This window comes from Vipera ursinii (assembly GCF_947247035.1).
Source record: "Vipera ursinii genome assembly, chromosome: Z".
NCBI classification, from domain to species: domain Eukaryota; kingdom Metazoa; phylum Chordata; class Lepidosauria; order Squamata; family Viperidae; genus Vipera; species Vipera ursinii.
In genome coordinates this window covers 93,527,529-93,551,962 of record NC_139517.1, presented here as the reverse complement: position 1 = coordinate 93,551,962, position 24,434 = coordinate 93,527,529, and the positions used below count along the sequence as shown (strand labels likewise).

Sequence of the window (24,434 nt, the reverse complement as noted above, 5' to 3'; positions counted from 1 at the left end):
AAGCTACTTTTATTGAAATATTTTTAGAACTGCTATTAATTAAATTTGAAATATTGCCTTTTATACATTTTATTAAAAAGAATGGTTGTAGCAAAAAAAAATACCTGTGCAAAAAGCCTGCAAAGGAACGTACTTTTACCTCAACTTCTGAATGATCAGTTTTGACAAGGGCTGTATGAGAAAAAAAGCTTTGCTTTGATTCCTTCATGTAAAACAGCCTCAGAAAGCAATTTCAGTGGGAGACATGCACTCTCTCTTTAGAGCAGGCAAATGGAAACTATAAAGCAAGTGATGCTTGAAATGATCAGCAGTTTTAAAGGTAGATCAAAGGACAGAAATCTTAACATATTTAAAAACACTACATAAAATTTTAGAATAAACTTCTACATATTTCTTCAAAAGAAAATGTGCTCACTACAAAGATTCTGTAGCAAAAAATTGGTTCTGAGAATAATTCAATAGTTCTATTCCAAAATCTTATTTGCAGTCTGTATTTATACAAAGTAATAAATTCATACATTAACTGTGTCACATTGGTTAAAGAACTACGTCATAGGAGTTTTGATGAAATGAAAACAGACTAAATTATTTATTCTTTGAAAAGTTCTGATTGCTAAGTTATAATATATACATCTTACCTTCCGAGCAAAATCCCCCTTCTCTTTATTGTATGCCTTGTTTTCTAAGAAATCATACACACAGTGTGCTAAAGCCGGATAAGCTTTCATCACTTCGGGTGTTAACAAAAGCTAGTAAGTAAAAGATGCAAATTACATTAAGAAAGATGACTATATATATATATATGAATGATTTAAATTGATGTGTGTTTGTTTTGGTGTGTGTGTGTTGTTTTTTTGATGAGAGCAAAGCAGCTTGAAATAGCTATACCAGTCTCCCTTTAATTCTGTTAGCAATACACACACATAACCATATACGTTTACACACACACACACACACACATCCAATACTGTATTGCCCAAAGTCCTACCCAACTGTAGTGAATTACTGAATTATTGCTGAACAATTTTAGCCATCCCACTCAACTCCCCATGGCCAAAACTCCACATTAATTTTAAGGGCAGTTAGCTCTTTATGATAACTGTGGTTTGATTCTATCTGGAAGTGAACTCATTTAATGTGCCAGTCTCCCAAAAGCCCAACAGGTGATCCTTACTAATGATGTTGTGGTAACAGGGACTCCACTAGTAATTAACATGAATTACTAGACACAACATCACATCACCATAACAACAATGACAGTTCTGGCAGTCCCAATTGCTGTTGTTAGGCAAATCCCAGGCAGTTGCAGCATTACATGATCAAGTGATCACCACTTGTGATCTCCAGCCTATTGACTTTGTTGGAAGCTGGCAGTGAAAGTCACAAATGGTGGCCACATGCAATATTATAGCAATATTATAATTGTGAACTAGTTGCAGAGCAACCAAATTGTGATCATGTGATTGTTGGGGACATTGCAATGGCCACAACCATAAGAGCCTATTGATAGCCTATTGCTATCATAACTTCAGTCACTAAGGAGTGGACATTAAATAAAGCCTAGGGTGCGTTTTAATTATTTACACAATTATATTAACGTAGTACCAAAGCATGCTTATCCTAAGTACCTATAAAGTTTACTGCAATATCCTAGAAGTCAAATGGGGAAGGAAAGTAAAAAAAAAATACACTCATCTTTAATTAAGAATCTGAGTATAAGAACATACCTGTAAGTATGAATTTAAATCTTTCTTCCTTTTTTCTAAAAAATCTCTATCCATATTGTTGAATGTTTTTTTACCAGGAAGCTTCAATACATTTCCTAGGTTTTCAAACTAAAAAAAAAATAGATGTAGTGGTTCATTATAAATACACACATACTGTAGCATTTCAGCAAAAGAGAATATTGCTTATTAATTTCACCATACAGAATTGCTGAAAGCTAGGTGGCATTTACATGTAATAAATAAACAAATGTCATAACCAATATAGATACAACACTGCTATTTTCTTCACAATGTCTACTTGGCAGGAAAGTCTTTTCCAAATCTCTTAGACTGTTTTCCTTGTTTACTAGAATTAACTATGATAAAACTTATTTACATAGGTGGCTAGTTTCACTGGAATTTACAATCACCAGTTTCTAGACTGGGCCGCTCTAGACTGAAAGTATAGGTTTGAATAACTACACATCAGTATACATTTTCTCAATATTTAAATTAGCTATAAAAACGAAGAGCCCAGTTTACATTCTCTATTTTTCATACAAGATTTTTTACAGGATGTTCTACAGGAACATTTAATTGAGTTAATTTTCAATATTGTGTCAATATGAATTTCTAGAGTAATGTGATTAAGAAACATTTTGCGATTGTTTGTAAAAAATATATCTGCAAGAAGTCAATGTACACAATTTATAAAATGTAAAATAACAATAATAAGATAGTTGAAGTGAGAGAGGTGGCCTTAAATTGCCTAATTTTAAATTATATTATGAAGCTGCTGCATTAGTAGGAATAAGTGATTGGATTAATTTGACGCAAGGGAGGTTATTAAATCTTGAGGGCCATGATTTGTTGTTTGGCTGGCATGCATATTTGCTGTATGATAAGAAGGTAGACAACGTGTTTAGGGTGCATATTTTAAGACAGGCATTGCTGAGAGTTTGGAAGAAGTATAGACATAAGTTAAGTTGCAAGATACCATTGTGGGCAATTCCAAAACACGCAATAGAAAATATACATGCTGGCTTCAAACATGATGTGACTACGTATAAGGAGATCCTCAGTTTGGAAAGAAATGTTTGGTGTTTGAAATCATATAGCCTCTTGCGAGAAGAGAAGGTTGTTCAAAATTGGTTTCAATATACTCAGTTACGGGCCAGGTGGAAAGAAGACCAGAAAATTGGATTTACAATGACTGATGAAAATTTTATAAAGCAAATTAGAAATCAGGGACCAGCACATATCAAACGGATATATCTTGCATTGATAGAGATTGACTCAGAAACAGAGCTTGTTAAGGATTGTATGATAAAATGGGCCCAAAATATCCAGGAAGTTATCACAATGGACATGTGGGAAAAGATTTGGGTGAGGAACGTAAAATTTACTCAAGCTCAAAATCTAAGAGAGAACTTTTACAAAATGTTTTATAGATGGCATTTAGATCCTAAAAAGCTTGCAAGTATGTATCCAAATTATCAGCCTAAATGTTGGAGGTGCGGTGATGAAGATGCAACGTATTTTCACATATGGTGGACATGTAAGAAGGTTAAGGCTTTTTGGATAAAAGTCTGGTGGAATATGCAGAAGATTTTTAAACAGAGGATAAAGTTTTGTCCGCAACTTTTTTTGTTGGGAATAATTGCAGACGTTACAGGTGTGGACACCAAGTTGATGTTGAACTTAATTACGGCAGCAAGACTTTTGATAGGCCAATATTGGAAGAAAGAGGAACTGCCGACCATAGAAGAGTGGACTTTAAAGGTTTCCGACCTGGCAGAGACGGCGAAGATTTCGGCCTATTTGAAAGATCATTCGCAAGAACGCTATATTATGGAATGGAAAAAATGGATTGAGTTTATCCAGAACAAGTATAGGGTTAAGAAGTTTTATGTAGCATTTGAATAAGTCTTCTTTCGTGTTTTTTTCTTTTCTTATTTTAGTTTCTTTTTATACATATTCAATATTACTAAGGCTTGTTTTATCCTATATAAGCTAGAGGGTGATGGATTTTAGAGTTTATAGTTGTTAGTATATGATTGTTTATGATTGCTTTTTATATATATACCTTGTATTTAGCTCTGGGAAGTCGGGGGGGGGGAGGGGGGAGGGGGGGGAGGAGGGAGGGGGAAGGGGGGATTTTTTAAAGGAAAATTGTATCTTAAAACTTTTCAATAAAAAAAAAGAAACATTTTGCGATTGTTTGTAAAAAATATATCTGCAAGAAGTCAATGTACACAATTTATAAAATGTAAAATAACAATAATAAGATAGTTGAAGTTTAGAATAGAAAGTCTGGTATGCAAATTTCATCAGCTCTGATTACCTTACTCCAATTTCAAGTGTATAATCAGGAGACTGTGGAATGGTTTTAAGCAGGGGTTGCCAACCTTTTTGGGTTAGTGGCCCGGTGGGAGAGGTAGGGACAGGGACCTTTATACGCGCATGAGCACACACGCAAATGTGGCTGCGTGCACATGCATGTGAAGTGAGCATGCACGCTCCACAAATGGGGCTGCTAGCACTAGCGCGGCACTTGCCTAGTCCCAGTGAGAGGCTTGTGGCCTGCCTAGCACTGGCAAGAGGGTCGCGGCTTGCCTAGTGCCGGCAAGAGGCTGACGCTTGCCTAGCATCAGCGCAAGGACAAGGGTTAGTGTGTGCACATGCAGGTGTGCACTGAGCAGCCACTCAGCAGGCCTAGTGACCAAGAAGCCATGGCCCATAGGATGGGGATCGCTAGTTTTAAGAATAAGATAAACCAAAATCCATTGATTTCAAGTAAACAAAATGAAATTTATCCATTGCTAATTTTAATTAATCGATGTTTTTCTCAAAAAATAAACAAATCAAGATAATTTCAATTACCTGTTCAGTGATTCTCATATGGAAGTCATGGAAATCACTGTAGCGGCGATATGTTTTCCACTCATCATTACCAGTCGCAGTTCGACGTTGAACAGTTATAGTATATAATGCATATGTCCTCCCATGGTCATTACAAACTCCTGCCATAATATATGGGTTATAATCAGCATAGACTATCAATTAAAACAAACAATAATGAATAGACGAAAAGAAAGACGAAAGTGGAAGAAACATAAAATGAACAGCTGTTGAAAATGAGAGAAGTCAAATCAATATGGACATGCAAACTACTTTCTTCTGAAATTTTACATTTTCCCCCTATTTATCTCAAAAAGAAATGTGATCGGTATTTTATATAATATATTATATTATTTACTGTTACAAGAAAAAGCCTGGGCTTTAAGTTTCCTTCCTCATCTCAGAGATGCAAGGAAAATAAATATTACTTTTTTATTCAATTTATTTATTTATTTATTTATTAGCCTTTAATGGTTTTCAAGTGGTGCTTCGGTTGTTTTGGGATTGCACCTAAGGCCTCTATTACTATTGGTACTATCCTTGTTTGCCTTTGCCACAATTGTTCTATTTCTATTTGTAGGTCTTTGTATTTTGTTATCTTCTCCAGTTCTTTCTCGTCTATTCTGCTGTCTCCAGGCTCTGCCACGTCCACTATCCAGACTTTTTTGTCTTTCTTATCGACTATTATTATTATTATCATTATTATTATTATTTGGATTAATATACCGCCCCTCTCCCGAAGGACTTGGGGTGGTGTACAGGGCAATTAAAACACTATATACAACACATAATATACAAAAATTAAAATAAATTAAACCAAGTAGCCCTAAACAATAAAACACATTCTAAAATTTAAAATTTAAATTCTAAAATCCCAATCCCTCAGTCCAGGCTGGCAAGTTCAAATAGCCAAGTCTTCAGGTCAAGGCGAAAAGAGCGAAGGTCAGGAGCCATCCGGAGCTCAACAGGGAGCTGATTCCAGAGTGCAGGCGCGCCCACAGAGAATGCTCTCCCCTGGGGGCCGCCAGTCGACATTCCCTGACCAACGGCACCCTGAGGAGGACCTCTCTGTGGGAGCACACAGGGACGATGGGAAGTTAATGCCGGCAAAAGGTACTCCTGTAAATAATCCGGGCCCATGCCATTTAGGGCATAATAGGTCATCACCAGCACCTTGAATCTCACCCAGAAGACAACTGGAAGCCAATGCAGCTCACGGAGCAGAGGTGTTACATGGGAGTATCGGGAGACCCCCATCACAACTCGCGCAGTCGCATTCTGCACCAGCTAGAGCCTCCGAGTGGTATTCAAGGGCAACCCCATGTAGAGAGCGTTGCAGTAGTCTATCTGAGAGGTCACAAGTGCATGAGTGACTGTGCATAGCGCATCTCAGTCCAAATAGGGCCGCAACTGGCGCACCAGGCAAACCTGGGCAAAAGCCCCCCTGGTCAAAGCTCCTATATGATCTTCTAAACTGAGCTGTGAGTCAAGGAGGACACCCAAGTTGCAAGCCCTATCTACAGGGGGTAACACCTCACCCCCTATAAAGATGGAATAGAGTAGACAACCTGAGATGCCAGTATGCACAGCCACTCGGTCTTGTCGGGATTTAGACGAAGCCTGTTCCTCCCCATCCAGACCCGGACCGCCTCCAGGCAACGGGACATCACGTCGAGGGCATCACCGGGTTGATCTGGGGTGGAAATAAAAAGCTGGGTATCATCAGCGTACTGATGATACCACACCCCAAAACCATGAATGATCTCACCCAGTGGCTTCATATAGATGTTGAACAGAAGGGGCGAGAGGACTGACCCGAGGGACTCCACAAACAAGAGGCCTCGAGGCCGACCTCTTCCCCCCTGCCAACACCGACTGCGAATGACCCAGGAGGTAGGAGGAGAACCACTGTAAAACAGTGCCACCCATTCCCAACCCCATGAGGCGCCGCAGTAGGATACCATGGTTGATGGTATCAAAAGCTGCTGAGAGGTCTAATAGGACTAGGACAGAGGAGCAACCCCTGTCCCGAGCCCGCCAGAGATCATTCACCAGCGCAACCAATGCCGTCTCCGTGCTGTACACGGGCCTAAAGCCCAATTGGTAGGGGTCCAGATAATCCGCTTCCTCCAGGAACAGAGGAAGCTGATGTGCCACCACACTCTCAACAGACCGGACAATAGTTGTTCAAAATGGCCAGGCTTCTTGAGGAGGGGCCTCACCACCGCCTCCTTCAAGGCGGCAGGGAAGCTACCCTCTCTCAAAGAAACAGTTATTACCACCTGGAGCCAGCCTTGTGTCCCCTCCTGAGCTGCATAAACCAGCCAGGAGGGGCACAGGTCCAATAAACACGTGGTGGAAGTCATCCTCCCCATGATCCTGTCCACTTCTTCTGGAGTCACAGGATCAAATTCTTCCCAAGTAATGTTCCCAAGACCGCTCAATTCCCCATCGTCAGACTCTGCCCAGTCGGAGTCCAAGCCAGCCCGAATCTGAGCAATTTTATCCGCCAGATATTGACTAAACTCCTCGGCACGACCCTGCAGGGGCTCCTCCGTTGCCTCCTGATTCAGGTGGGAGCGAGTCACCCCAAACAGGGCAATTATCTGCAGACGCGATGAGGGCAGCAAAGTAATTAGACTTCGCTGCCTCCATCGCTGCAAGATAAGACCTCGTGAAGGTTCTTAACTGCAATCGATCAGATTCAGACCGGCTGGACCTCCAACCGCTCTCTAGGCTCCATCTCCGACGCTTCATCTCCCGGAGCTACACGGAGAACCATGGTGCCCGCCGGGATCTGCGCCGGGTCAGGGACCGCATGGGAACAATGCGGTCGAGTGCCTCCGTGGCCGCCCATTCCTAGGCTTCCACTAAGGCTGTGAGTGAAGATGGCAGGCACAGATCCAAGCACCTCGTGGAACCATTCAGGGTCCATTAGGCGCCTGGGATGGAACCACCTGGTCGGTTCCATAACCCCGTGACGGGGGGCGAAACGGAAGGCCAGCTGCAAGAGGTGATGATCGGTCCATGACAGGGGTGTAATTATATTACTACTACTACTACCACCACCACCACTACTTCTGAGAGTCATTGAGGCCACGCAAAGGTTTATCTGGGCCTTCAGGGTGAACTCAATAGTGTAAATGAGTGTGGAACTTTCTTGAAACTGCTGAAAGGACTGTGTTATAAACAGAAGATAGGTGGTGGTATACTTCCCCATCCTGTTGAGAGAAGGTGCTCAATCTTAATGTAGATGGCTGTTTGATCCCTCTTTCAAACCAGAATGTGGGCAGAAAGAACTGCTGGTTTGAAAGAGGGTTCAAAGAGGCCATCTATATTAAGACTGAGCACCACCTATCTCCTGTTTACAACGGTGCAGGACTTTGGGGAACCTGGCAGGGCAGGATGGGGGAAATAATAATATGTGAGCATGCTGCAGTATTTCTGCAAAGTTAAAAATTCTATAGAAGAATTCTACAGTCATTCATAAGGGCAAATGATTGGGTGACTTCTGTAGAATTTGTAAGTTTGAAACAGGGTTGTGTATAATTTTTGGTAGAAATTTTGAAACTTTGAACAGTCATTAAATGATCTGTCATACCTCGAAGATCACCTATACAATATTGAATGGTGATATAGCACTGAGTTAGGTGATATATATCAGATGTCAGAAGAATTCATAATTTGGGACAGCAATGCATATTGTGCTCATATCTTTAGCATATTCCAATATAATTGATGTTAATTCTTTATTTGGTTTTATAGAATGATTGAATGAAAGAAATAATGTCACAAGTGGAAAAAAATACATGTTTAGAGAATGAAACAACCATTGATATGAAAGTTAAACTCTAATGATACATTAAAAAGGATAATAAAACAGAAATGTTTACCGGATATAAATGGAAAATTAATCTTAAATATACAAATAAGTTTATTAGCCAATGTAAGTCTTTCTTCTTGGAGTTTCTGCATTAATAACACCAAGAAAACAAATGTTTTAATGATAATGGATAAAAACTATATTAAATAATTAATTACAAGGTTAATCAGTTACGGTTATTTTACCTTCTCATAAAAACACAATACTAAACTCACCAGTATCTGAAATGCATGCATGTAGCTGTATTGACTCATCAGCAGACACATTTGAAAGATCATCCAGTGACTAGTGGGTAAAGAGAAAGCCATGGTTATTATTTATATTCCAGAAATTTTATTGCATGAATGGCAAGTGTTTTTTTCACTGCAGTTTTTTAACTTTGGAATTTCCTCCAAATTAGGTATACCCAATACTATCATTATTATTTTCTGATACCAAACAAAGACATTTTTATTCTCCTAGCATTTCTGAGTTTTATGTTTAACTGATGCTTTTTAATTTTCTGATACTGTTTTATTTATATATTCTGTACTTTACATTAGATTTTTAAATATTGCAATGTATGTTTTATTCTATTTCCTTTAACTACATTTTTTCTTGTAACTAGCTACTTAACTACTTTCAAAATAAAATAGTATCAAAAACAAAAATATATTAACTATTTAAAATCACAAAATTTTCTTTATACTGTCATTTTTGTTTTTGTTTCACTCGTTGCTTTTGTCTTAAATAAACAGGTAATATTTTGAACTTTTATAATATTGAAAAACACACTTACCAAATTAATGCTGCCTGTAGGAGATCCATTAAATGATTCTGTGTAAAGAGAACACTTTTTAATAAAGCCATACAATGGAAATATATTGAAGGAACATAAGCATGAATTTATATTTATATACATACATAAACTATATGGATGGAGAAAAAGTGATTAACTGGGTAATACTGTAAATATTAGTTAATTACCATGTTTTTTCACCCTAAATCCACATATTTTACTGCACGTTAAGTAATGAGAGTGATAAGAAATGGAATGCTTGAACTGAGAAGTGAACTTTAGGACTTTAGGATACAAAGTATTACAACACTACAGTCATGATATTTTAAATCATATTTTTCTCCTGTTTTTAGAAATGAAGATTTTTAAAAATTTCTCCCTGTGCTTAAAAATATAAACAGCTGTATACAAATTTCTGTACAATGGATAAACTTACTATTTAACAAACTAGGAAATAAACATTATTACAACTTAAGATCATTATAAAAAAGCCAAGATATAACAATTCTGTAGTCACAATATTATAATAATTTAAAAAGGAATAGTGAAAATTCCATCCATCTATTATTTTAAATAGGTTGGAACAAATTAATTACTAGCATGGAATACTTAGTTTTGGTGATTGTGAAAACTCAAATGAAAAACTGTGCTACTGTCAACATAGGCCACTAGGAGGTAGCTAAGCAGATATTTTGTTTATAATACGGTAGTAGAGGTATATTTAATGTAAAGAGACAAGAGTGTTATACATTAAAGAGTTTCTGCATAAGCTTAAAAAGAGGTCATATTTAATTTTACTCCAGAAAGTTATTCTTAAAGAAGAAAAATGTTTTTTCAGTTCTTGTAGAACAGACATGTCAAACTCGCGACAAACTCGTGAGACGTATCGGGACTATTTGGCCATTGCCAGCAATGGGGTGGGCGTGGCTTCTGGATGACATGTCCGGCAGATGGGCCGGCAATTTGACACCCCTGTTGTAAAAGTATGAAAATAGTCATATTCGTTTAATGAATTTCGCACTTCTGTAGGTATGAAGCAATTTTTCAGAATCAAAGCATGCACACTACCTGTTACTGTGGAAATTTGTAATAGCTATAAAAGAGCAACAAAGAACAGCAGCCGTCAAATGGAATAGTCACAATTCTTATATATTGAGATATGCAAAATTTCCCCAAATTATTTTTAGTGCCTCCTACGTAAGTCTCTTTGCAAAAAAAAAAGAAAAGAAAAAGAAAAAGAAAAGAAAGAAAAAAGAAAAAAGAAAAGTTAAATCCTATCTGATGAGGAAAAATTACTTCCTATCTGTTTATACTTACAGGTATAAATCCTACCTGATGAAATCAACTCACCTCCTTCACCATCATCTGATCCTCTGAAACTAGGATCCTTTAGCATATCTAGTTCAGCAAGCATCCGTACATAAAGTGCATGCTGTTTGAATGAAGGATAGAATCTTTCGTCCTGTAGCATCAATTCATATACCTTAATGAAATTAAATCTTAATATTATGCAAAATAGGTAATCTAAATCATAAAGCACTTTATTATATAAAGGTGCATGTAATAATAAAAACCTTTATTGTCAAAGTACAACATGTGTACATTGAGATTAGCTGAGCCTCCCCCCGTGCTCTCTCCCCCCAACACACAGTGACAACAAACCCTCCATCCCACCACACTATGTGAACCAACTACACCACACACCGGCCTCCCAAGTCAATTCTGCATAAGATTATGTCCCATTTAAAAGCCTAACAGCCCACGGATAAAAGCTATTCTTCAGCCTGTTGGTACGGCTGGCTATATTCCTATATCTCCTACCGGATGGTAGGAGAGTAAAGAGATACCGTCCAGGGTGTAAGTCATCCCTGAGAATCTTCCTCACTCTTCCAAGGCAACGAGCCCTGGCGATGTCATCCAGTGGTGTCAGGGAACAGCCCACAATGTCTTGTGCTGTGCTCACTACCCTCTGTAATACTTTCCTATCCGCGGCTGTCAGACCAGCATACCAAACCACAATACCATACGAGAGGACGCTCTCTATAGTAGACCTGTTGTTCTACCCTGTTCTTCCGCAAGACCCTAAGAAAGTGAAGCCTCTGTTGGGCCTTTCTAGCCACCTGAGTTGTGTTAACTTTCCAGGTCAGATCTTCACAGACGTAGACTCCCAGAAATTTAAAGGAGGAAACTCTCTCTACACAGTTCTCTCCGATGTGAAGTGGGGCAGGTTCCTCCTTTTTTCTCCGGAAGTCTAACACCATCTCTTTTGTCTTGCCGATGTTTAGGTGTAAGTTGTTGTTACTACACCATATGGATAGTTTTTGTACCTCCGCCCTATATGCTGTCTCATCCCCACCTGTAATAAGACCCACCACAGTTGTATCATCTGCGAACTTGATTATCGCAGTGGATGGGTCAGATGATACACAATCATAAGTGTATAAAGAGTACAGGTAGGGGCTAAGCACACAGCCCTGTGGTGTACTGGTGCAAAGCTTCAGGGGGGTGGACAAAGCAGAGCCGACCCTCACTGTTTGTAACCGATCCCTAAGAAAGTCTTGAATCCAATCGCAGATGGCGGGGGAGAATTTCAAGTCAGTCAGCTTCTCGATGAGAATGCTCGGCAAAATGGTGTTGAAAGCCGAGCTGTAGTCAACAAAAAGCATCCTGACGTAACTTCCAGGCTTCTCAAGATGACTTGCTACAGAGTGTAAAGCAGTAGCTATGGCATCGTCTATCGACCTATTTCCCCTGTAGGCAAATTGATGTTTATCAAAGTCCAGTGGGAGGCATGTCCTAAGATGTTGGAGAACCAATCTTTCGAAGCATTTCATGACTACAGATGTTAATGCAATAGGTCTGTAGTCATTCAGGCACTCAACTGCAGTTTTCTTGGGGACTGGGACAATGGTAGCTGCTTTCAAGCACGATGGTACACATGCCGTTTGCAAGGAGATGTTAAAAATCGTTGTCAGGACCCCTGCTAATTGATCGGCACAATTCCTGACCACTATCCCCAGCACCCCATCTGGGCCTGCGGCTTTGCTGGGATTCACAGCCTTCAATACAGCTCTCACTTGGTGTTCACACAGGGTGAGTGGCTGAGAGTCAGAAGGCCGGCCAGCAAAGGCTACGGGGTCTGGTCTTTTAAACTCGCAGCGGGCGAAGAAGATATTCAGCTCCTCAGCCAACAAGGCATCGTAGATGTAAATAACGTAATAAGTATTTGCATTATTACTCTACATTTCAGTATAAAAACCAACAAAATTAGTCATAAATATTGACACAGTCATGATTAGTAAATCACAATAAAACAGTATACCTTTCTTTGAATCTGATCAAAAATTTCAGGAGTTGGGTCCTCATTATTCAATTTTTCTTCCAGCTTTGCTACCAGTGTATCATCAATATTAATTCTTGGAGAAGCCTACCACAGAGAATTAAATTATTTTATTTTTATTTTATTTGTTTGTAAAAAAATAAAAATCAGCCATTATTATTAAAGATAAAATAAAGCTAAATAATACAAAAACTGTATGTTATTTTAATAAAAGCAAAGAATTCAGTTCAAGTCATTCATAAAAGTTATATTATTTCATTTTAAGGTATTGGAAAGAATATTTACAAGTGACATATAAATTGAAATAATTATATGGGGATGAAGTAAGAAGAAATGAAATTTCTGTTATATGTGCTTTCTAATTACTATAGATTCTGATATACATAGATTACTCTATATATTATATGGGGTAATTTTATATGTTCAATTTTATCTCTATTCAAGATTAGTTTGCTTACAAATTTATCCCTCAACTTATGACCACAATTGAACCTAAAATCTCTATTACTAAGACATTTGTTAAGTGAGTTTGGTCCCATTTCACAACCTTTCTTGCCATAGTTGTAAAGTGAAGCAAGTAACATGATTGTTATGTTAATATGGTTTCCCCATCGTATTTGAGGTCACAAAAAGTGATCACATGACTCTGGAACATTGCAACCATTATAAATAAGAGCCAACTGCCAACCATCCAAATTCTGATCATGTGAGCATGGGGTTGCTCAACAGTCATAAGTAAAAAATGGTCATGTCACTTTTTTCAGTACCATTGTAACTTTGGTCACTAAACAATTTTAACTTGAGGACTACCTGTAATATATTCTTACAACTATGATTCTTTTTATTATTATGATTTTTAGTAGCTAGTGCAGCAGACTTCACTATTTTTTGATTATTTTTGGAGTGGTACCTAGGTACTCAACCACTTTGATACTCACTGAATTTGCTACTCAAAGCATTTTGACATGAAAATTTTGTCCTGGTACTTACCATTTATTTGGTAATCAATGCACAAGCTAGAATGTGTCAGTGTCAGCTGCCTTGTGACTCACTACTTTATTCCTTATGGGAAAAATTTGTTTGTACTCATTGCTTTTGGTACTCATTACAGCTCCTGGAACCAATTAACAATGAGTAACAACATACTACTGTATATCCTGCCCCAATTATATTGTATAATTTTTTTTTAATTTTTAGATTAAATGTTCTATGTTAAGTCTTATTACAATAAACTTTATTTTGAGTAATCAATATTACCTTACTTTGTTCTATATATCTTATTTAATTGATTAGCTATTGTAATAACTTTGAATGCCCAGATTATTGATTTTAATTTTCTGAAATTTTTCAAATTATTCACTTCTACAAATCATTTTATAGATGTTTTATAGATGTTTTAAAATGTTTATAAAACATTTTTGTTTTTTTTTTAAATAATCAATTCTTACCTTTTCTGATAAATACTGTTCATATATTCCAACTGCAGCTGTTCTTAATAGACCTTTGGTTTGTGTTGTTTGATGCATTCCATCCTTCTGATGGTTCAGCAATACTTCTAGCTGTTTCTGAGCTGTAACCCTGTATCCTTCTACTGTTATCCAGAAAAAAAGATGTGCTTGACCTCCCATCTGCTGCATGTAATCTAAACAATAAAATTATTTATTTTCAATTATGTTGGTGTGGTTGTTTTGATTATATGAGTTGTCCAGAGTCTTGAAGATGAGATGGGCAGTTATACAAATAAAATCAAGTAACTAAATAAACAATTCAATCATCTGTATAAATGGTTATATTTAAAATATCTTCTAATTGATGGAGCCCTTTCTTTCTTTAAAAATGCCAAATGCATTCATGCTATTTTTCTGAAGAAATATTTCTAACAGGGATGCACACAACTATTAAAAACCACTTACATTTATATATGCTTCATAGCACTTCACAACACTCTCTAAGTGGTTTACAGAGTCAGCATATTGGCCCCAACAATGAGTCGTCATTTACCTACCCTCAGAAGGATGGAAGACTTAGTCAATCTTGACTGGTCAGGATTGAACTCCTGACAAGGGGCAAAGTTAGTCTGCAATACTAATTCTAACCACTGTGCCACCATGGCATATTATGTTACTTGAACCTTGAAGTATAAAAAGAAGTCTTTTGCATATGATTTTCTTTGTTGTGTGCTGCTACTTATTTTAGGATGTAAATACAGACCGCCAGTTGGGGACCCCTTCTGTGTTTTTATGGCTCAGAGAGACTTGGTATTGTGTCTTTTGTTACATGTTTATATACTGTTTCAATTTGCACACTGTGAGCAATGAACAATTAGATCAACAATACAAATCTTCAATAAACCAACACAAAAATTATCTTTAAAATATTACATAAAATGTAACAATTTTAGATGAAACAGTTTAGTGCTGAAATCGCTCCAAAGAAGTTATAAAACCAGGTGTTAATGAACATTTGCAAAATCATAAGAATAAGAAATACTTTGCTTTTGGGGACAGGTTCTATCGAGAGGGACTTCATAGAACTTTGTCTATTCCTTCAGTGCCATTTCTGATAGCAGACATCTTTCAACAGGCATTTTCTACTCATTTGAACTGGTTAGACACAGTCTATCCAGATACCCAGGACCTGAGCGACACGAGTTATAACCAGCACTTATATTGTACTTGGAAACACATTGGTAGCTAGTGAAACAATGGTATTGGGAATGTTACATGGCTACATGTTCTCATCTCAATAAGCCAAAAGTAATTTTTAAAATTATGATAACTAGAATAAGCCTTAAATATCTCCTTGCTTTGCTAAAACTGCTGAATGAATCTAGTAAGTAAGCAAAAAGGTAGAATGTCTACAAAGCTTAGACAAGTACATTAAGAATTCGAAACATTATTGAGAGAAACCCCATTGTGCCAGTGGATTGCCTGGGTCTCATTTTCTGCTACCTAATCTTCAGGCAGCTTTTTCTAGAGGGAAATAATTGAAAGAAAAGCAACACATTTGCCAGCTTAGTTATTCCTATGATCCTTGGGCGATAAAAAGACAGCATACAGTTTCTTCTGAATTTCCACTGCTTTCAAAAGTTACAACATGGGATTTTAAGATGTTAGATTTGTGAAAAAATCCACGAGATGAGATATTGAGATGAGTGAGAAATGATTCATTGTGTTATAAAGAAAAAGAAATTACTGTTCCAGACAATCCAGAGGGGGGGAAAGGTGCCACCGTCTTGGAGAACAGCTTTTATCTCTTTGATTCCGAAGGAAGACCAGGATGCTACTCAAGTTAAAAATTACAGACCGATATCGCTTTTAAATACAGATTATAAGATATTTGCTAAGGTTTTGGCTAATAGACTGATGAGGGTTCTGCAACAGGTGATTCATGGGGATCAAACGGGGTTTATTAGTGGTAGGCAAATGAAAAATAATGTGAGACATATAGTTGATGTGTTAGAGTTTTTGGAAAGGCACAACCAGATCTCTGCAGCGCTAATCTTTTTAGATGCTGAAAAGGCCTTTGATCAATTGAATTGGCAATTTTTGTTGAAAGTTTTAGACAAAATGGATTTTGGGGAAAAATTTTTACAACCGATTAGGGCATTATATCAAAAATAAACTGCCCGAATCATAGTTAACAATAGCCTGACAGCAGCATGTAATAATATTGAGAAGGGCACAAGGCAAGGGTGTCCGTTATCGCCCTTGTTATTTGTGTTAACATTAGAGATATTATTGGTTAAGATTCGGAATTCGGAAAAAATTAAGGGGATACAAGTTGGAGATCAGGACTATAGATTGAGAGCATTTGCAGATGATCTGGTTGTTACAGTGACCCAGCCAGAGAACTCTGTTGTGGACCTGATGGAGATAATAACACAATATGGGAAGGTTTCTGGATTTAAAGTAAATACACAGAAAACTAAAATTTTGGCTAGAAATATGACAGTTTCACAGAAGGCTCTCTTAGAAGGATTAACTGGATTTGAGATTGTTAAAAGGGTTAAATATTTGGGGGTGATTTTGTCGCCCTCTAATACAAAGCTATATAAAAATAATTATGAAAAACTATGGGGGAAAATTCAAAAAGAATTGGAGAGTTGGGAAAAATTGCAATTGTCTTTGTTGGGACGGATTGCAGCAGTGAAAATGAATGTCCTGCCCAAATTTTTATTTTTATTTCAAATGATACCGATTCTTAAGAAAGATTCTAACTTGGAGGAATGGCAGCGTGGTATCAATAAATTTGTGTGGGCAGGGAAAAATCCACGAGTTAAACTTAAAATTATGCAGGATACTCGTGAGAGAGGTGGCCTTAAATTGCCTAATTTTAAACTATATTATGAAGCTGCTGCATTAGTAGGAATAAGCGATTGGATTAATCTGACGCAACCGAGGTTATTAAATCTTGAGGGCCATGATTTGTTGTTTGGCTGGCATGCATATTTGTTGTATGATAAGAAGGTAGATACTGTGTTTAGGATGCATATTTTAAGGCAGGCATTGCTGAGAGTTTGGAAGAAGTATAGACATAAGTTAAGCAGCAAGATACCATTGTGGGCAATTCCAAAACACGCAATAGAAAATATACATGCTGGTTTCAAACATGATGTGACTACGTACAAGGAAATTTTAAGCTTGGATAGGAATGTTTGGTGTTTGAAATCATATAGCCTCTTGCGAGAAGAGAAGGTTGTTCAAACTTGGTTTCAATATATTCAGTTACGGGCCAGGTGGAAAGAAGACCAGAAAAATGGATTTGCAATGACTGATGAAAATTTGATAAAGCAAATTAGAAATCAGGGACCAGCACATATCAAACGGATATATCTTGCACTGATAGAGATTGATTCAGAAACAGAGCTTGTTAAGGATTGTATGATAAAATGGGCCCAAAACATTCAGGAAGTTATTACAATGGACACGTGGGAAAAGATTTGGGTGAGGAATGTAAAATTTACTCAAGCTCAAAATCTAAGAGAGAACTTTTACAAAATGTTTTATAGATGGCATTTAGATCCTAAAAAGCTTGCAAGTATGTATCCGAATTACCAGCCTAAATGTTGGAGGTGTGGTGATGAAGATGCAACATATTTTCACATATGGTGGACATGTAAGAAGGTTAAGGTTTTTTGGATAAAAGTCTGGTGGAATATGCAGAAGATTTTTAAACGGAGGATAAAGTTTTGTCCGCAATTTTTTTTGTTGGGAATAATTGTCGACGCTACTGTTGTGGACTCCAAGTTGATGTTGAACTTAGTTACGGCAGCAAGACTTTTGATAGGTCAATATTGGAAGAAAGAGGAACTGCCGACCATAGAAGAGTGGACTTTAAAGGTTTCCGACCTGGCAGAGATGGCGAAGATTTCGGCCTATTTGAAAGATCATTCGCAAGAACGTTATATTATGGAATGGAGAAAATGGATTGAGTTTATCCAGAACAAGTATAGGGTTAAGAAGTTTTATGTAGCATTCGAATAAGTCTTCTTTCATTTTTTTTTCTTTTTCTATTTTAGTTTTTTATATATATTTAATATTGCTAAGGTTTGTTTTATCCTATATAAGCTAGAGAGTGATGGATTTTAGAATTTATAGTTGTTAGTATATGGTTGTTTATGATTGCTTTTTTATATATATATACCTTGTATTTAGCTTTGGGAAGTCGGGGGGAGGGGGGGAGGGAGGGGGGGAGGAGGGAGGGGGAGGGGGGGAGGTAGGGGGGAGGTGGGGGGGAGGAGGGAGGGGGAAGGGGGGCTTTTTAAAGGAAAACTGTATTTTAAAACTTTTCAATAAAAAAAAAGAAAAAGAAATTATAGTCTTGAAACAGACAGGATAAGAGACTCACGAAAAGAATATCAATTTCTGACTAAAAAACTAATTGAAAAAGAAGTGAACTTTAGATGGCTGGTCCCGGAAGGGATTCTAATCAATTGGGATTCTAAGAGATAAAGACTGGACTCCATTTTCAAAGCAATGGAATTTTATAAAAGACACAGAGCTTTCCTTGAAGAAAAAAGTCCAGAACTTCAAACAGATAGGGAATGTAGAAAACAGGGAGGAGTAGCACCTGAAGAGGTAGCTGCACTAAGAGAGGAAGAAGAAATAGTAAATATAGATCAAGAAGAAGGGGTGAAGGTAGGAGAACAAAGACAGGCAAGAACAATTAGAAGAATACAACCTAAATATAAATAAAGAAAATGGAGAAGGAAAATGGGATTCTCTCAATGAATATAAATGGAAAATGCAAAATAAATGCAAAAGTTGGCTTGAAACTTAACATTAAGAAAACCAAGATCATGGCATCCGGCCCTCTCAATTCCTGGCAAATAGATGGGGAAGGAATGGAGGTAGTGACAGATTTTGTTTTCCTGGGCTCCAAGATCACCGCAGACGGGGACTGGAGCCAAGAAATTAAAAGACGCTTGCTCCTCGGGAGGAAAGCCATGGCAAATCTAGACAGCACACTAAAAAACACAGACATCACTCTGCCAACAAAAGTGTGTATTCTCAAAGCTATGGTCTTCCCAGTTGCAATGTATGGCTGTGAAATTTGGACCATAAGAAAGGCTGAGCACCAAAGAATTGAAGACTTTGAACTAGGGTGCTGGAGAAGACTCCTGCAAGTCCCTTGGGACTGCAAGGCGTTAAAAACGGTCAGTCCTAGGGGAGATCAACCCTGACTGCTCTTTAGAAGGCCAGATCCTGAAGTTGAAACTCAAATACTCTGGCCACCTAATGAGAAGGAAGGACTCACTGGAGAAGAGCCTAATGCTGGGAAAGATTGAGGGCAATAGAAGAAGGGGATGACAGAGAATAAGGTGGCTGGATGGAGTCTCTGAAGCAGTAGGCGTGAGCTTAAATGGACTCCAGAAGATGGTAGAGGATGAAGAAGGAAGAATATTAATGGTGGAAAAAATGATAAATCAAAAACAGACATTGATGGTAATAATATATGCACCAAATAACAAACAAGAAGAATTTTACCAAAAACTACATAAGGAAGTAGTGAAAACAGAATATCAAAATATTTGCTTGGTAGGAGATTTTAATGCAATTGTAGGTGGAAAGCTACACTATAAAAGCAGCAAAATAGGGAAAAAAGGAAGAAATATACTACCTAAGGCTTTTATCAAAATGGCAGAAGAAATCTGTTTACAGGATCAGTGGAGAGAAAAAAAAATCCAAAAAAATCCCAGTATACATTTTATTCAAATAGGCACAAATCACGGTCCAGAATTGATATATGGTTATCCTCTGAATGAAGAATGAATATACATGAGATTGTGATAGAAACCAATATACAGGCAGATCATAATTCGATAAAGGTGACTTGAAAAAAATAAATAAAAAATTTAGCTAGTCATTGAATCAAACTTTATAAAAAGGGAAAAAATGTATACAAATAGCAGCAAAGGAAATAGAATTCTTTTTAAAGAAAATAAGAAAGAAAACAGATAGCTTCAAAATGTGTGGGATAGGACCAAAGCATACTTCAGAGGCTTAGCTATAACTTATATGGCAAGAAAGAATAAGGAAAAAAAAACAACAAACGAAGTTAAAGAAAGAATTTAAAAAACTTGGATTAGAATTACAAGCAGACCCACAAAAGGACTTTTTTAAAAAGTAAATGGAGTTAATAAAACATAAATTAAACTTAATAGAAGCTGAAGAAATGGCCCAACAATTTAAAAGGGCAAAATAAAACTTTTTTGAAAATGCTAATAAACCAGGTAGATGGTTAGCCTATAAATTGAAAAAAGAAAAGGAGAAGAAATTGATCAATAACCTACAATTTGAGAAAGAATGTTTACAATTTCAAAATGAAATAAAATATAAAGAATTTTATGAAAAATTACATACACACACACACACACACACACACACACACACTATATGTGGAAAAAAACTAATTACCAAAAATACCTGAAAAATTTAAAAATATGTTAAATGAAAAAATAACAATGATGGAATTGATGGAGGCTATATAAGGTCAAAAAAATGACAAGACTCCAGAAGCAGAGTTCTATAAATGCCTACAAGACACATTAAGTCTACCAATGAAAGAAGTCTGTAATGAGCTACTATCAGAGACTAAACTATGAAATACCTGGGCAGAAGCTAATATTACCTTAATTCTAAAATAAGACTCAGACCTGACTCAGATAAAGAACTACATACTAATATCATTACTAAATGTGGATTATAAAATTTTTGCTTCAATAATAGCAGAGATTGAAAAGATTTTTGATTGAATTTATCCATCCAGATCAAAATGGATTTTTATAAGAGACAAATAGAAAATAATTTAAGAATTCGATACACTGGAATATTATGAAACAAATAGCACTAATTTTCCTAGATGCACAGAAAGCCTTTGATAATGTAAATTGGCAATTCATGTTACAACAATTAAATTGGATGCTTTGAAGAAAAAAAATATAAACATAATCAAAAGAATATATTTTAGACAAACAGCCAAAATAATTGTAAATGGAGACTTTACAGAATATGTTAATATAAAAAAAGATACAAGACAAGGATTTCCACTATCTCTACTGCTATTTATATTAACTTTGGAAGTGCTGAATAGAAATGTCAGACAAAACCCAGAAATTAAGGGAATGGAGATAAAAGATAAAAAATATAAACTACAAGCATTTGCAGATGATTTTGTATTTATACTAGAAGAACCCTTGGTGACAAGCTCTAAATTATTGGAAAAAATAGAAGAAGTCGTAGGATTGAAAATAAAAGAGAAAAGACTAAAATTATAGTAAAGAATCTTACAGAAAAACAAAAAAATCAATTCTCAGGAAAAACAGATCTCCAGATAGTTAAGAAAATTAAATACTTGGCAATATACCAATATACAATATACAAAAATGCATATAAATAAAATTTATACAAAATTTTTTATAGATGGTACTTATCACCTGCTAGGCTATTAAAAATGTTTAAAAATATATCTAGCAATTGTTGGAAATGTAGGGAAAAACCAGGCATCATCTTTGGTGGACGTGCCCTAGAGCAAAAAAAAATTTGGACAAAAATTCATACTTGGTTAAAAAAAAAGTTAAAAATACATGTAGATTTTAAGCCGGAACTATTTTTATTAGGTATAATATCAGGAAACTATGAGAAAGAAAATGTATACTTAATGGTACATATATTAACAGCAGCAAGAATTGTTTTTGCACAACATTGGAAAAATGAAGAAACACCAACTGAAGATGACATAATTAAGAAAATACTGGAATGTGCAGAAATGGATAGACTTACATTGAAGCTTAAAGAAAAAGATACAAAATATTTCAAAAATGGGATGTATTTTATCAGTGGCTAGAAAAATGGAGTAGAAATTAGAATTTTAATATATATTAAGCTAAGACCCAGACAATACATTGTTTATTAATCACTTAAGAACTGTAAATATGAAAAAACTAATAAAAATAAAATTAAAAAGATGTGGCCTGATAGTACAGGAAACATTCAAGCTATTCAAATTTTTGTTTTGAGATAATGCAGCCAACTCAAGAATATTTCAACAGAGTACTGTGAGTATGGCAATTTTTTCTGAACTGTAAACAAAATGTTTTATGGATTTCATGCATATTCAGATTCGTTGACATGAATGTTCAAATAGAAGATCTTTTTAAAACACTTGTATGCAAATCTCAGTAGGTTGATTTATTTTGCTTGATATTTTTATGGATAAAAGACTAATACCATCTAAACTTCATCCAATGCACATAAAATACTGAAACTTATTCTAGTTAATGACAGAATTTTTTTCATTTCTATGGTGTAAAGCAAGGATGTCAAACTCACCACGTCACGTGACGTGTTGTGACATATTGACTTTTTCCCCCTTGCTGGAGTTGGGGTGGGCGCAGTTTCTGCGTGACGCATCGGGCCCATGAGCTGACAGTTTGACACCCCTGGTCTAGAGATAATGTAATTGTGTGGATATTTGGGAAAGAGGAACAGTCATCTGTTCATTAAATCAGTTGGCATATTTAAAAAAAGCAAACCTACTAAAATAGATGGGATCAAAAAAATCCTCACATCAGTTATATTTATTTTTTAGGTAAATACATGCACATCTATAGCATCCTATTACAGTGCTACTTTTAATCATGCAATATATATGCAGTTCCAACTATTGTTTTCTTACCCATAAAAAACTGTAGTGCAATATTGTTTACTAGAATGTTGTCCAGAGGGACTGTGCAAAGTTTTCCAAAATTTGCAGCCAGTTTCACAGTATCTATTTCCTGAATAAAGATACAATACATTAATAGACATGGTTATGCAATATTTATACAACACACCTTATTTTTGCTACATATCAAAATCAGGAATGTTGTCTTCTTATAAGATTTTAGATACAGATATTCAGAAATAAAAGTTTGCTTGATAATAGATTTAGGTACATTATCTTGAGCCAGGATCTTAGTTCAGTAGCAATCAGATACCGTATTTTCCGGCGTATAAGACGACTGGGCGTATAAGACGACCCCCCAACTTTTGAGATGATTTTCAAGATTTTTTGTCTTATACGCCGGAAAATCAGCGAGCCTGGGAAGGCACACCCTCCCTTCTCACTGTGGAGGAAGCAGGGCAGGCTGGCATCTGGCGGGAGCCGGCAGGGCAGTCCTACGCACGTGCGCGCTCCCCGGCTCCTAAGGAGTCCTCGGGGAGCCATGGAAGGCGCCTCACACTCTTCCCTCTTGAGGCAGCATTGGCGGAGCCGTCCGGGAGCCGGAAGGGCAGTCCTGCGCACGCGCGCGCTCCCTGACTGTTAAAGAGCACTCCTTAGCAGCCAGGAAGTGCACGCGTGTGCAGGACTGCCCTGCCGGCTCCCGCCTGACGCCGGACGGCTCCGCCGATGCTGCTTCAAGAGGGAAGAGCGTGAGGCGCCTGCCATGGCTCCCCGAGGACTCCTTAGGAGCCGGGGAGCGCGCGCGTGCGCAGGACTGCCCTGCCGGCTCCCGCCAGACGCCAGCCTGCCCTGCTTCCTCCACAGTGAGAGGGGAGGGTGTGCCTTCCCGGGCTCACTGACTTGCAGCCAAGCCGGAGCCGAAAGGGGCTTTTCCTTCCACCCACCCTTTGGAATAGACGCAAGAGCTCCCGGGGTCTGGCATTTGCAAGGGGGAGGGGAAGGGGCTGAGAGACTCTTGGGGGTGGGAAGGGAGAGTCACGTTGGAGGGGGGGAATGGACTAAGGAGGCTTGAAGTTGCTTTGCAAGAACGGGGGCGCTCGATTGATTTATGTACTATTTTCCGGCGTATAAGATGACTGGGCGTATAAGACGACCCCCCCCAACTTTTGAGATGATTTTCATGGGTTAAAAAGTCATCTTATACGCTGTAAAATATGGTATATAGCAAAACTTATAACTCATTTTTAGACTGATCTGAAATAACATAACCTGACAAATTCAAGTTACTGATACTATATATTGAAATCAATTCAAACGATTCTAATAATACTGAGCTCTATTATTTGGTGCTGAAGAGGATGAAATTGACCGGTTCTATGAAGCCCTACAGCACCTTATAGAACTAACACCCAGAAATGATGTCCTTATCATCATGAGATTGGAATGCTAAAGTAGGAAGCCAAAAGATAACTGGAATAACAGGCAAGTTTGGCCTTGGAGTACAAAATGAAGCAGGGCACACCCTGATAGAATTTTGTTAAGAGAATACGATGGTCATAGCAAACACTCTTTTCCAACAACCCAAGAGACGGCTTTACACATGGACATCACCAGATGGTCAACACAGAAATCAGATTGACTATATGCTGTGCAGCCAAA

General features: G+C 37.3%; 1 protein-coding gene across 9 annotated transcripts in view; it reads right to left on the bottom strand.

Annotated features, from left to right (window-relative positions):
* The window catches only part of SNX13 (sorting nexin 13), a 106,034-nt gene that overhangs the window by 21,956 nt on the left and 59,644 nt on the right, over nucleotides 1-24,434 (bottom strand). For 8 of the 9 annotated variants that reach the window (XM_083378686.1, XM_083378683.1, XM_083378688.1 and 5 more), the window contains 9 exons: nucleotides 22,788-22,887; nucleotides 14,057-14,250; nucleotides 12,591-12,695; nucleotides 10,619-10,751; nucleotides 9,269-9,306; nucleotides 8,706-8,775; nucleotides 4,590-4,762; nucleotides 1,728-1,835; nucleotides 639-749 (listed from right to left, as the gene is read on the bottom strand). In XM_083378686.1, coding sequence (XP_083234812.1) covers nucleotides 639-749; nucleotides 1,728-1,835; nucleotides 4,590-4,762; nucleotides 8,706-8,775; nucleotides 9,269-9,306; nucleotides 10,619-10,751; nucleotides 12,591-12,695; nucleotides 14,057-14,250; nucleotides 22,788-22,887 — 1,032 coding nt within the window. The remainder of the gene's footprint in view (nucleotides 1-638; nucleotides 750-1,727; nucleotides 1,836-4,589; nucleotides 4,763-8,705; nucleotides 8,776-9,268; nucleotides 9,307-10,618; nucleotides 10,752-12,590; nucleotides 12,696-14,056; nucleotides 14,251-22,787; nucleotides 22,888-24,434) is intronic. The other variant, XM_083378682.1, reaches the window with a different exon arrangement.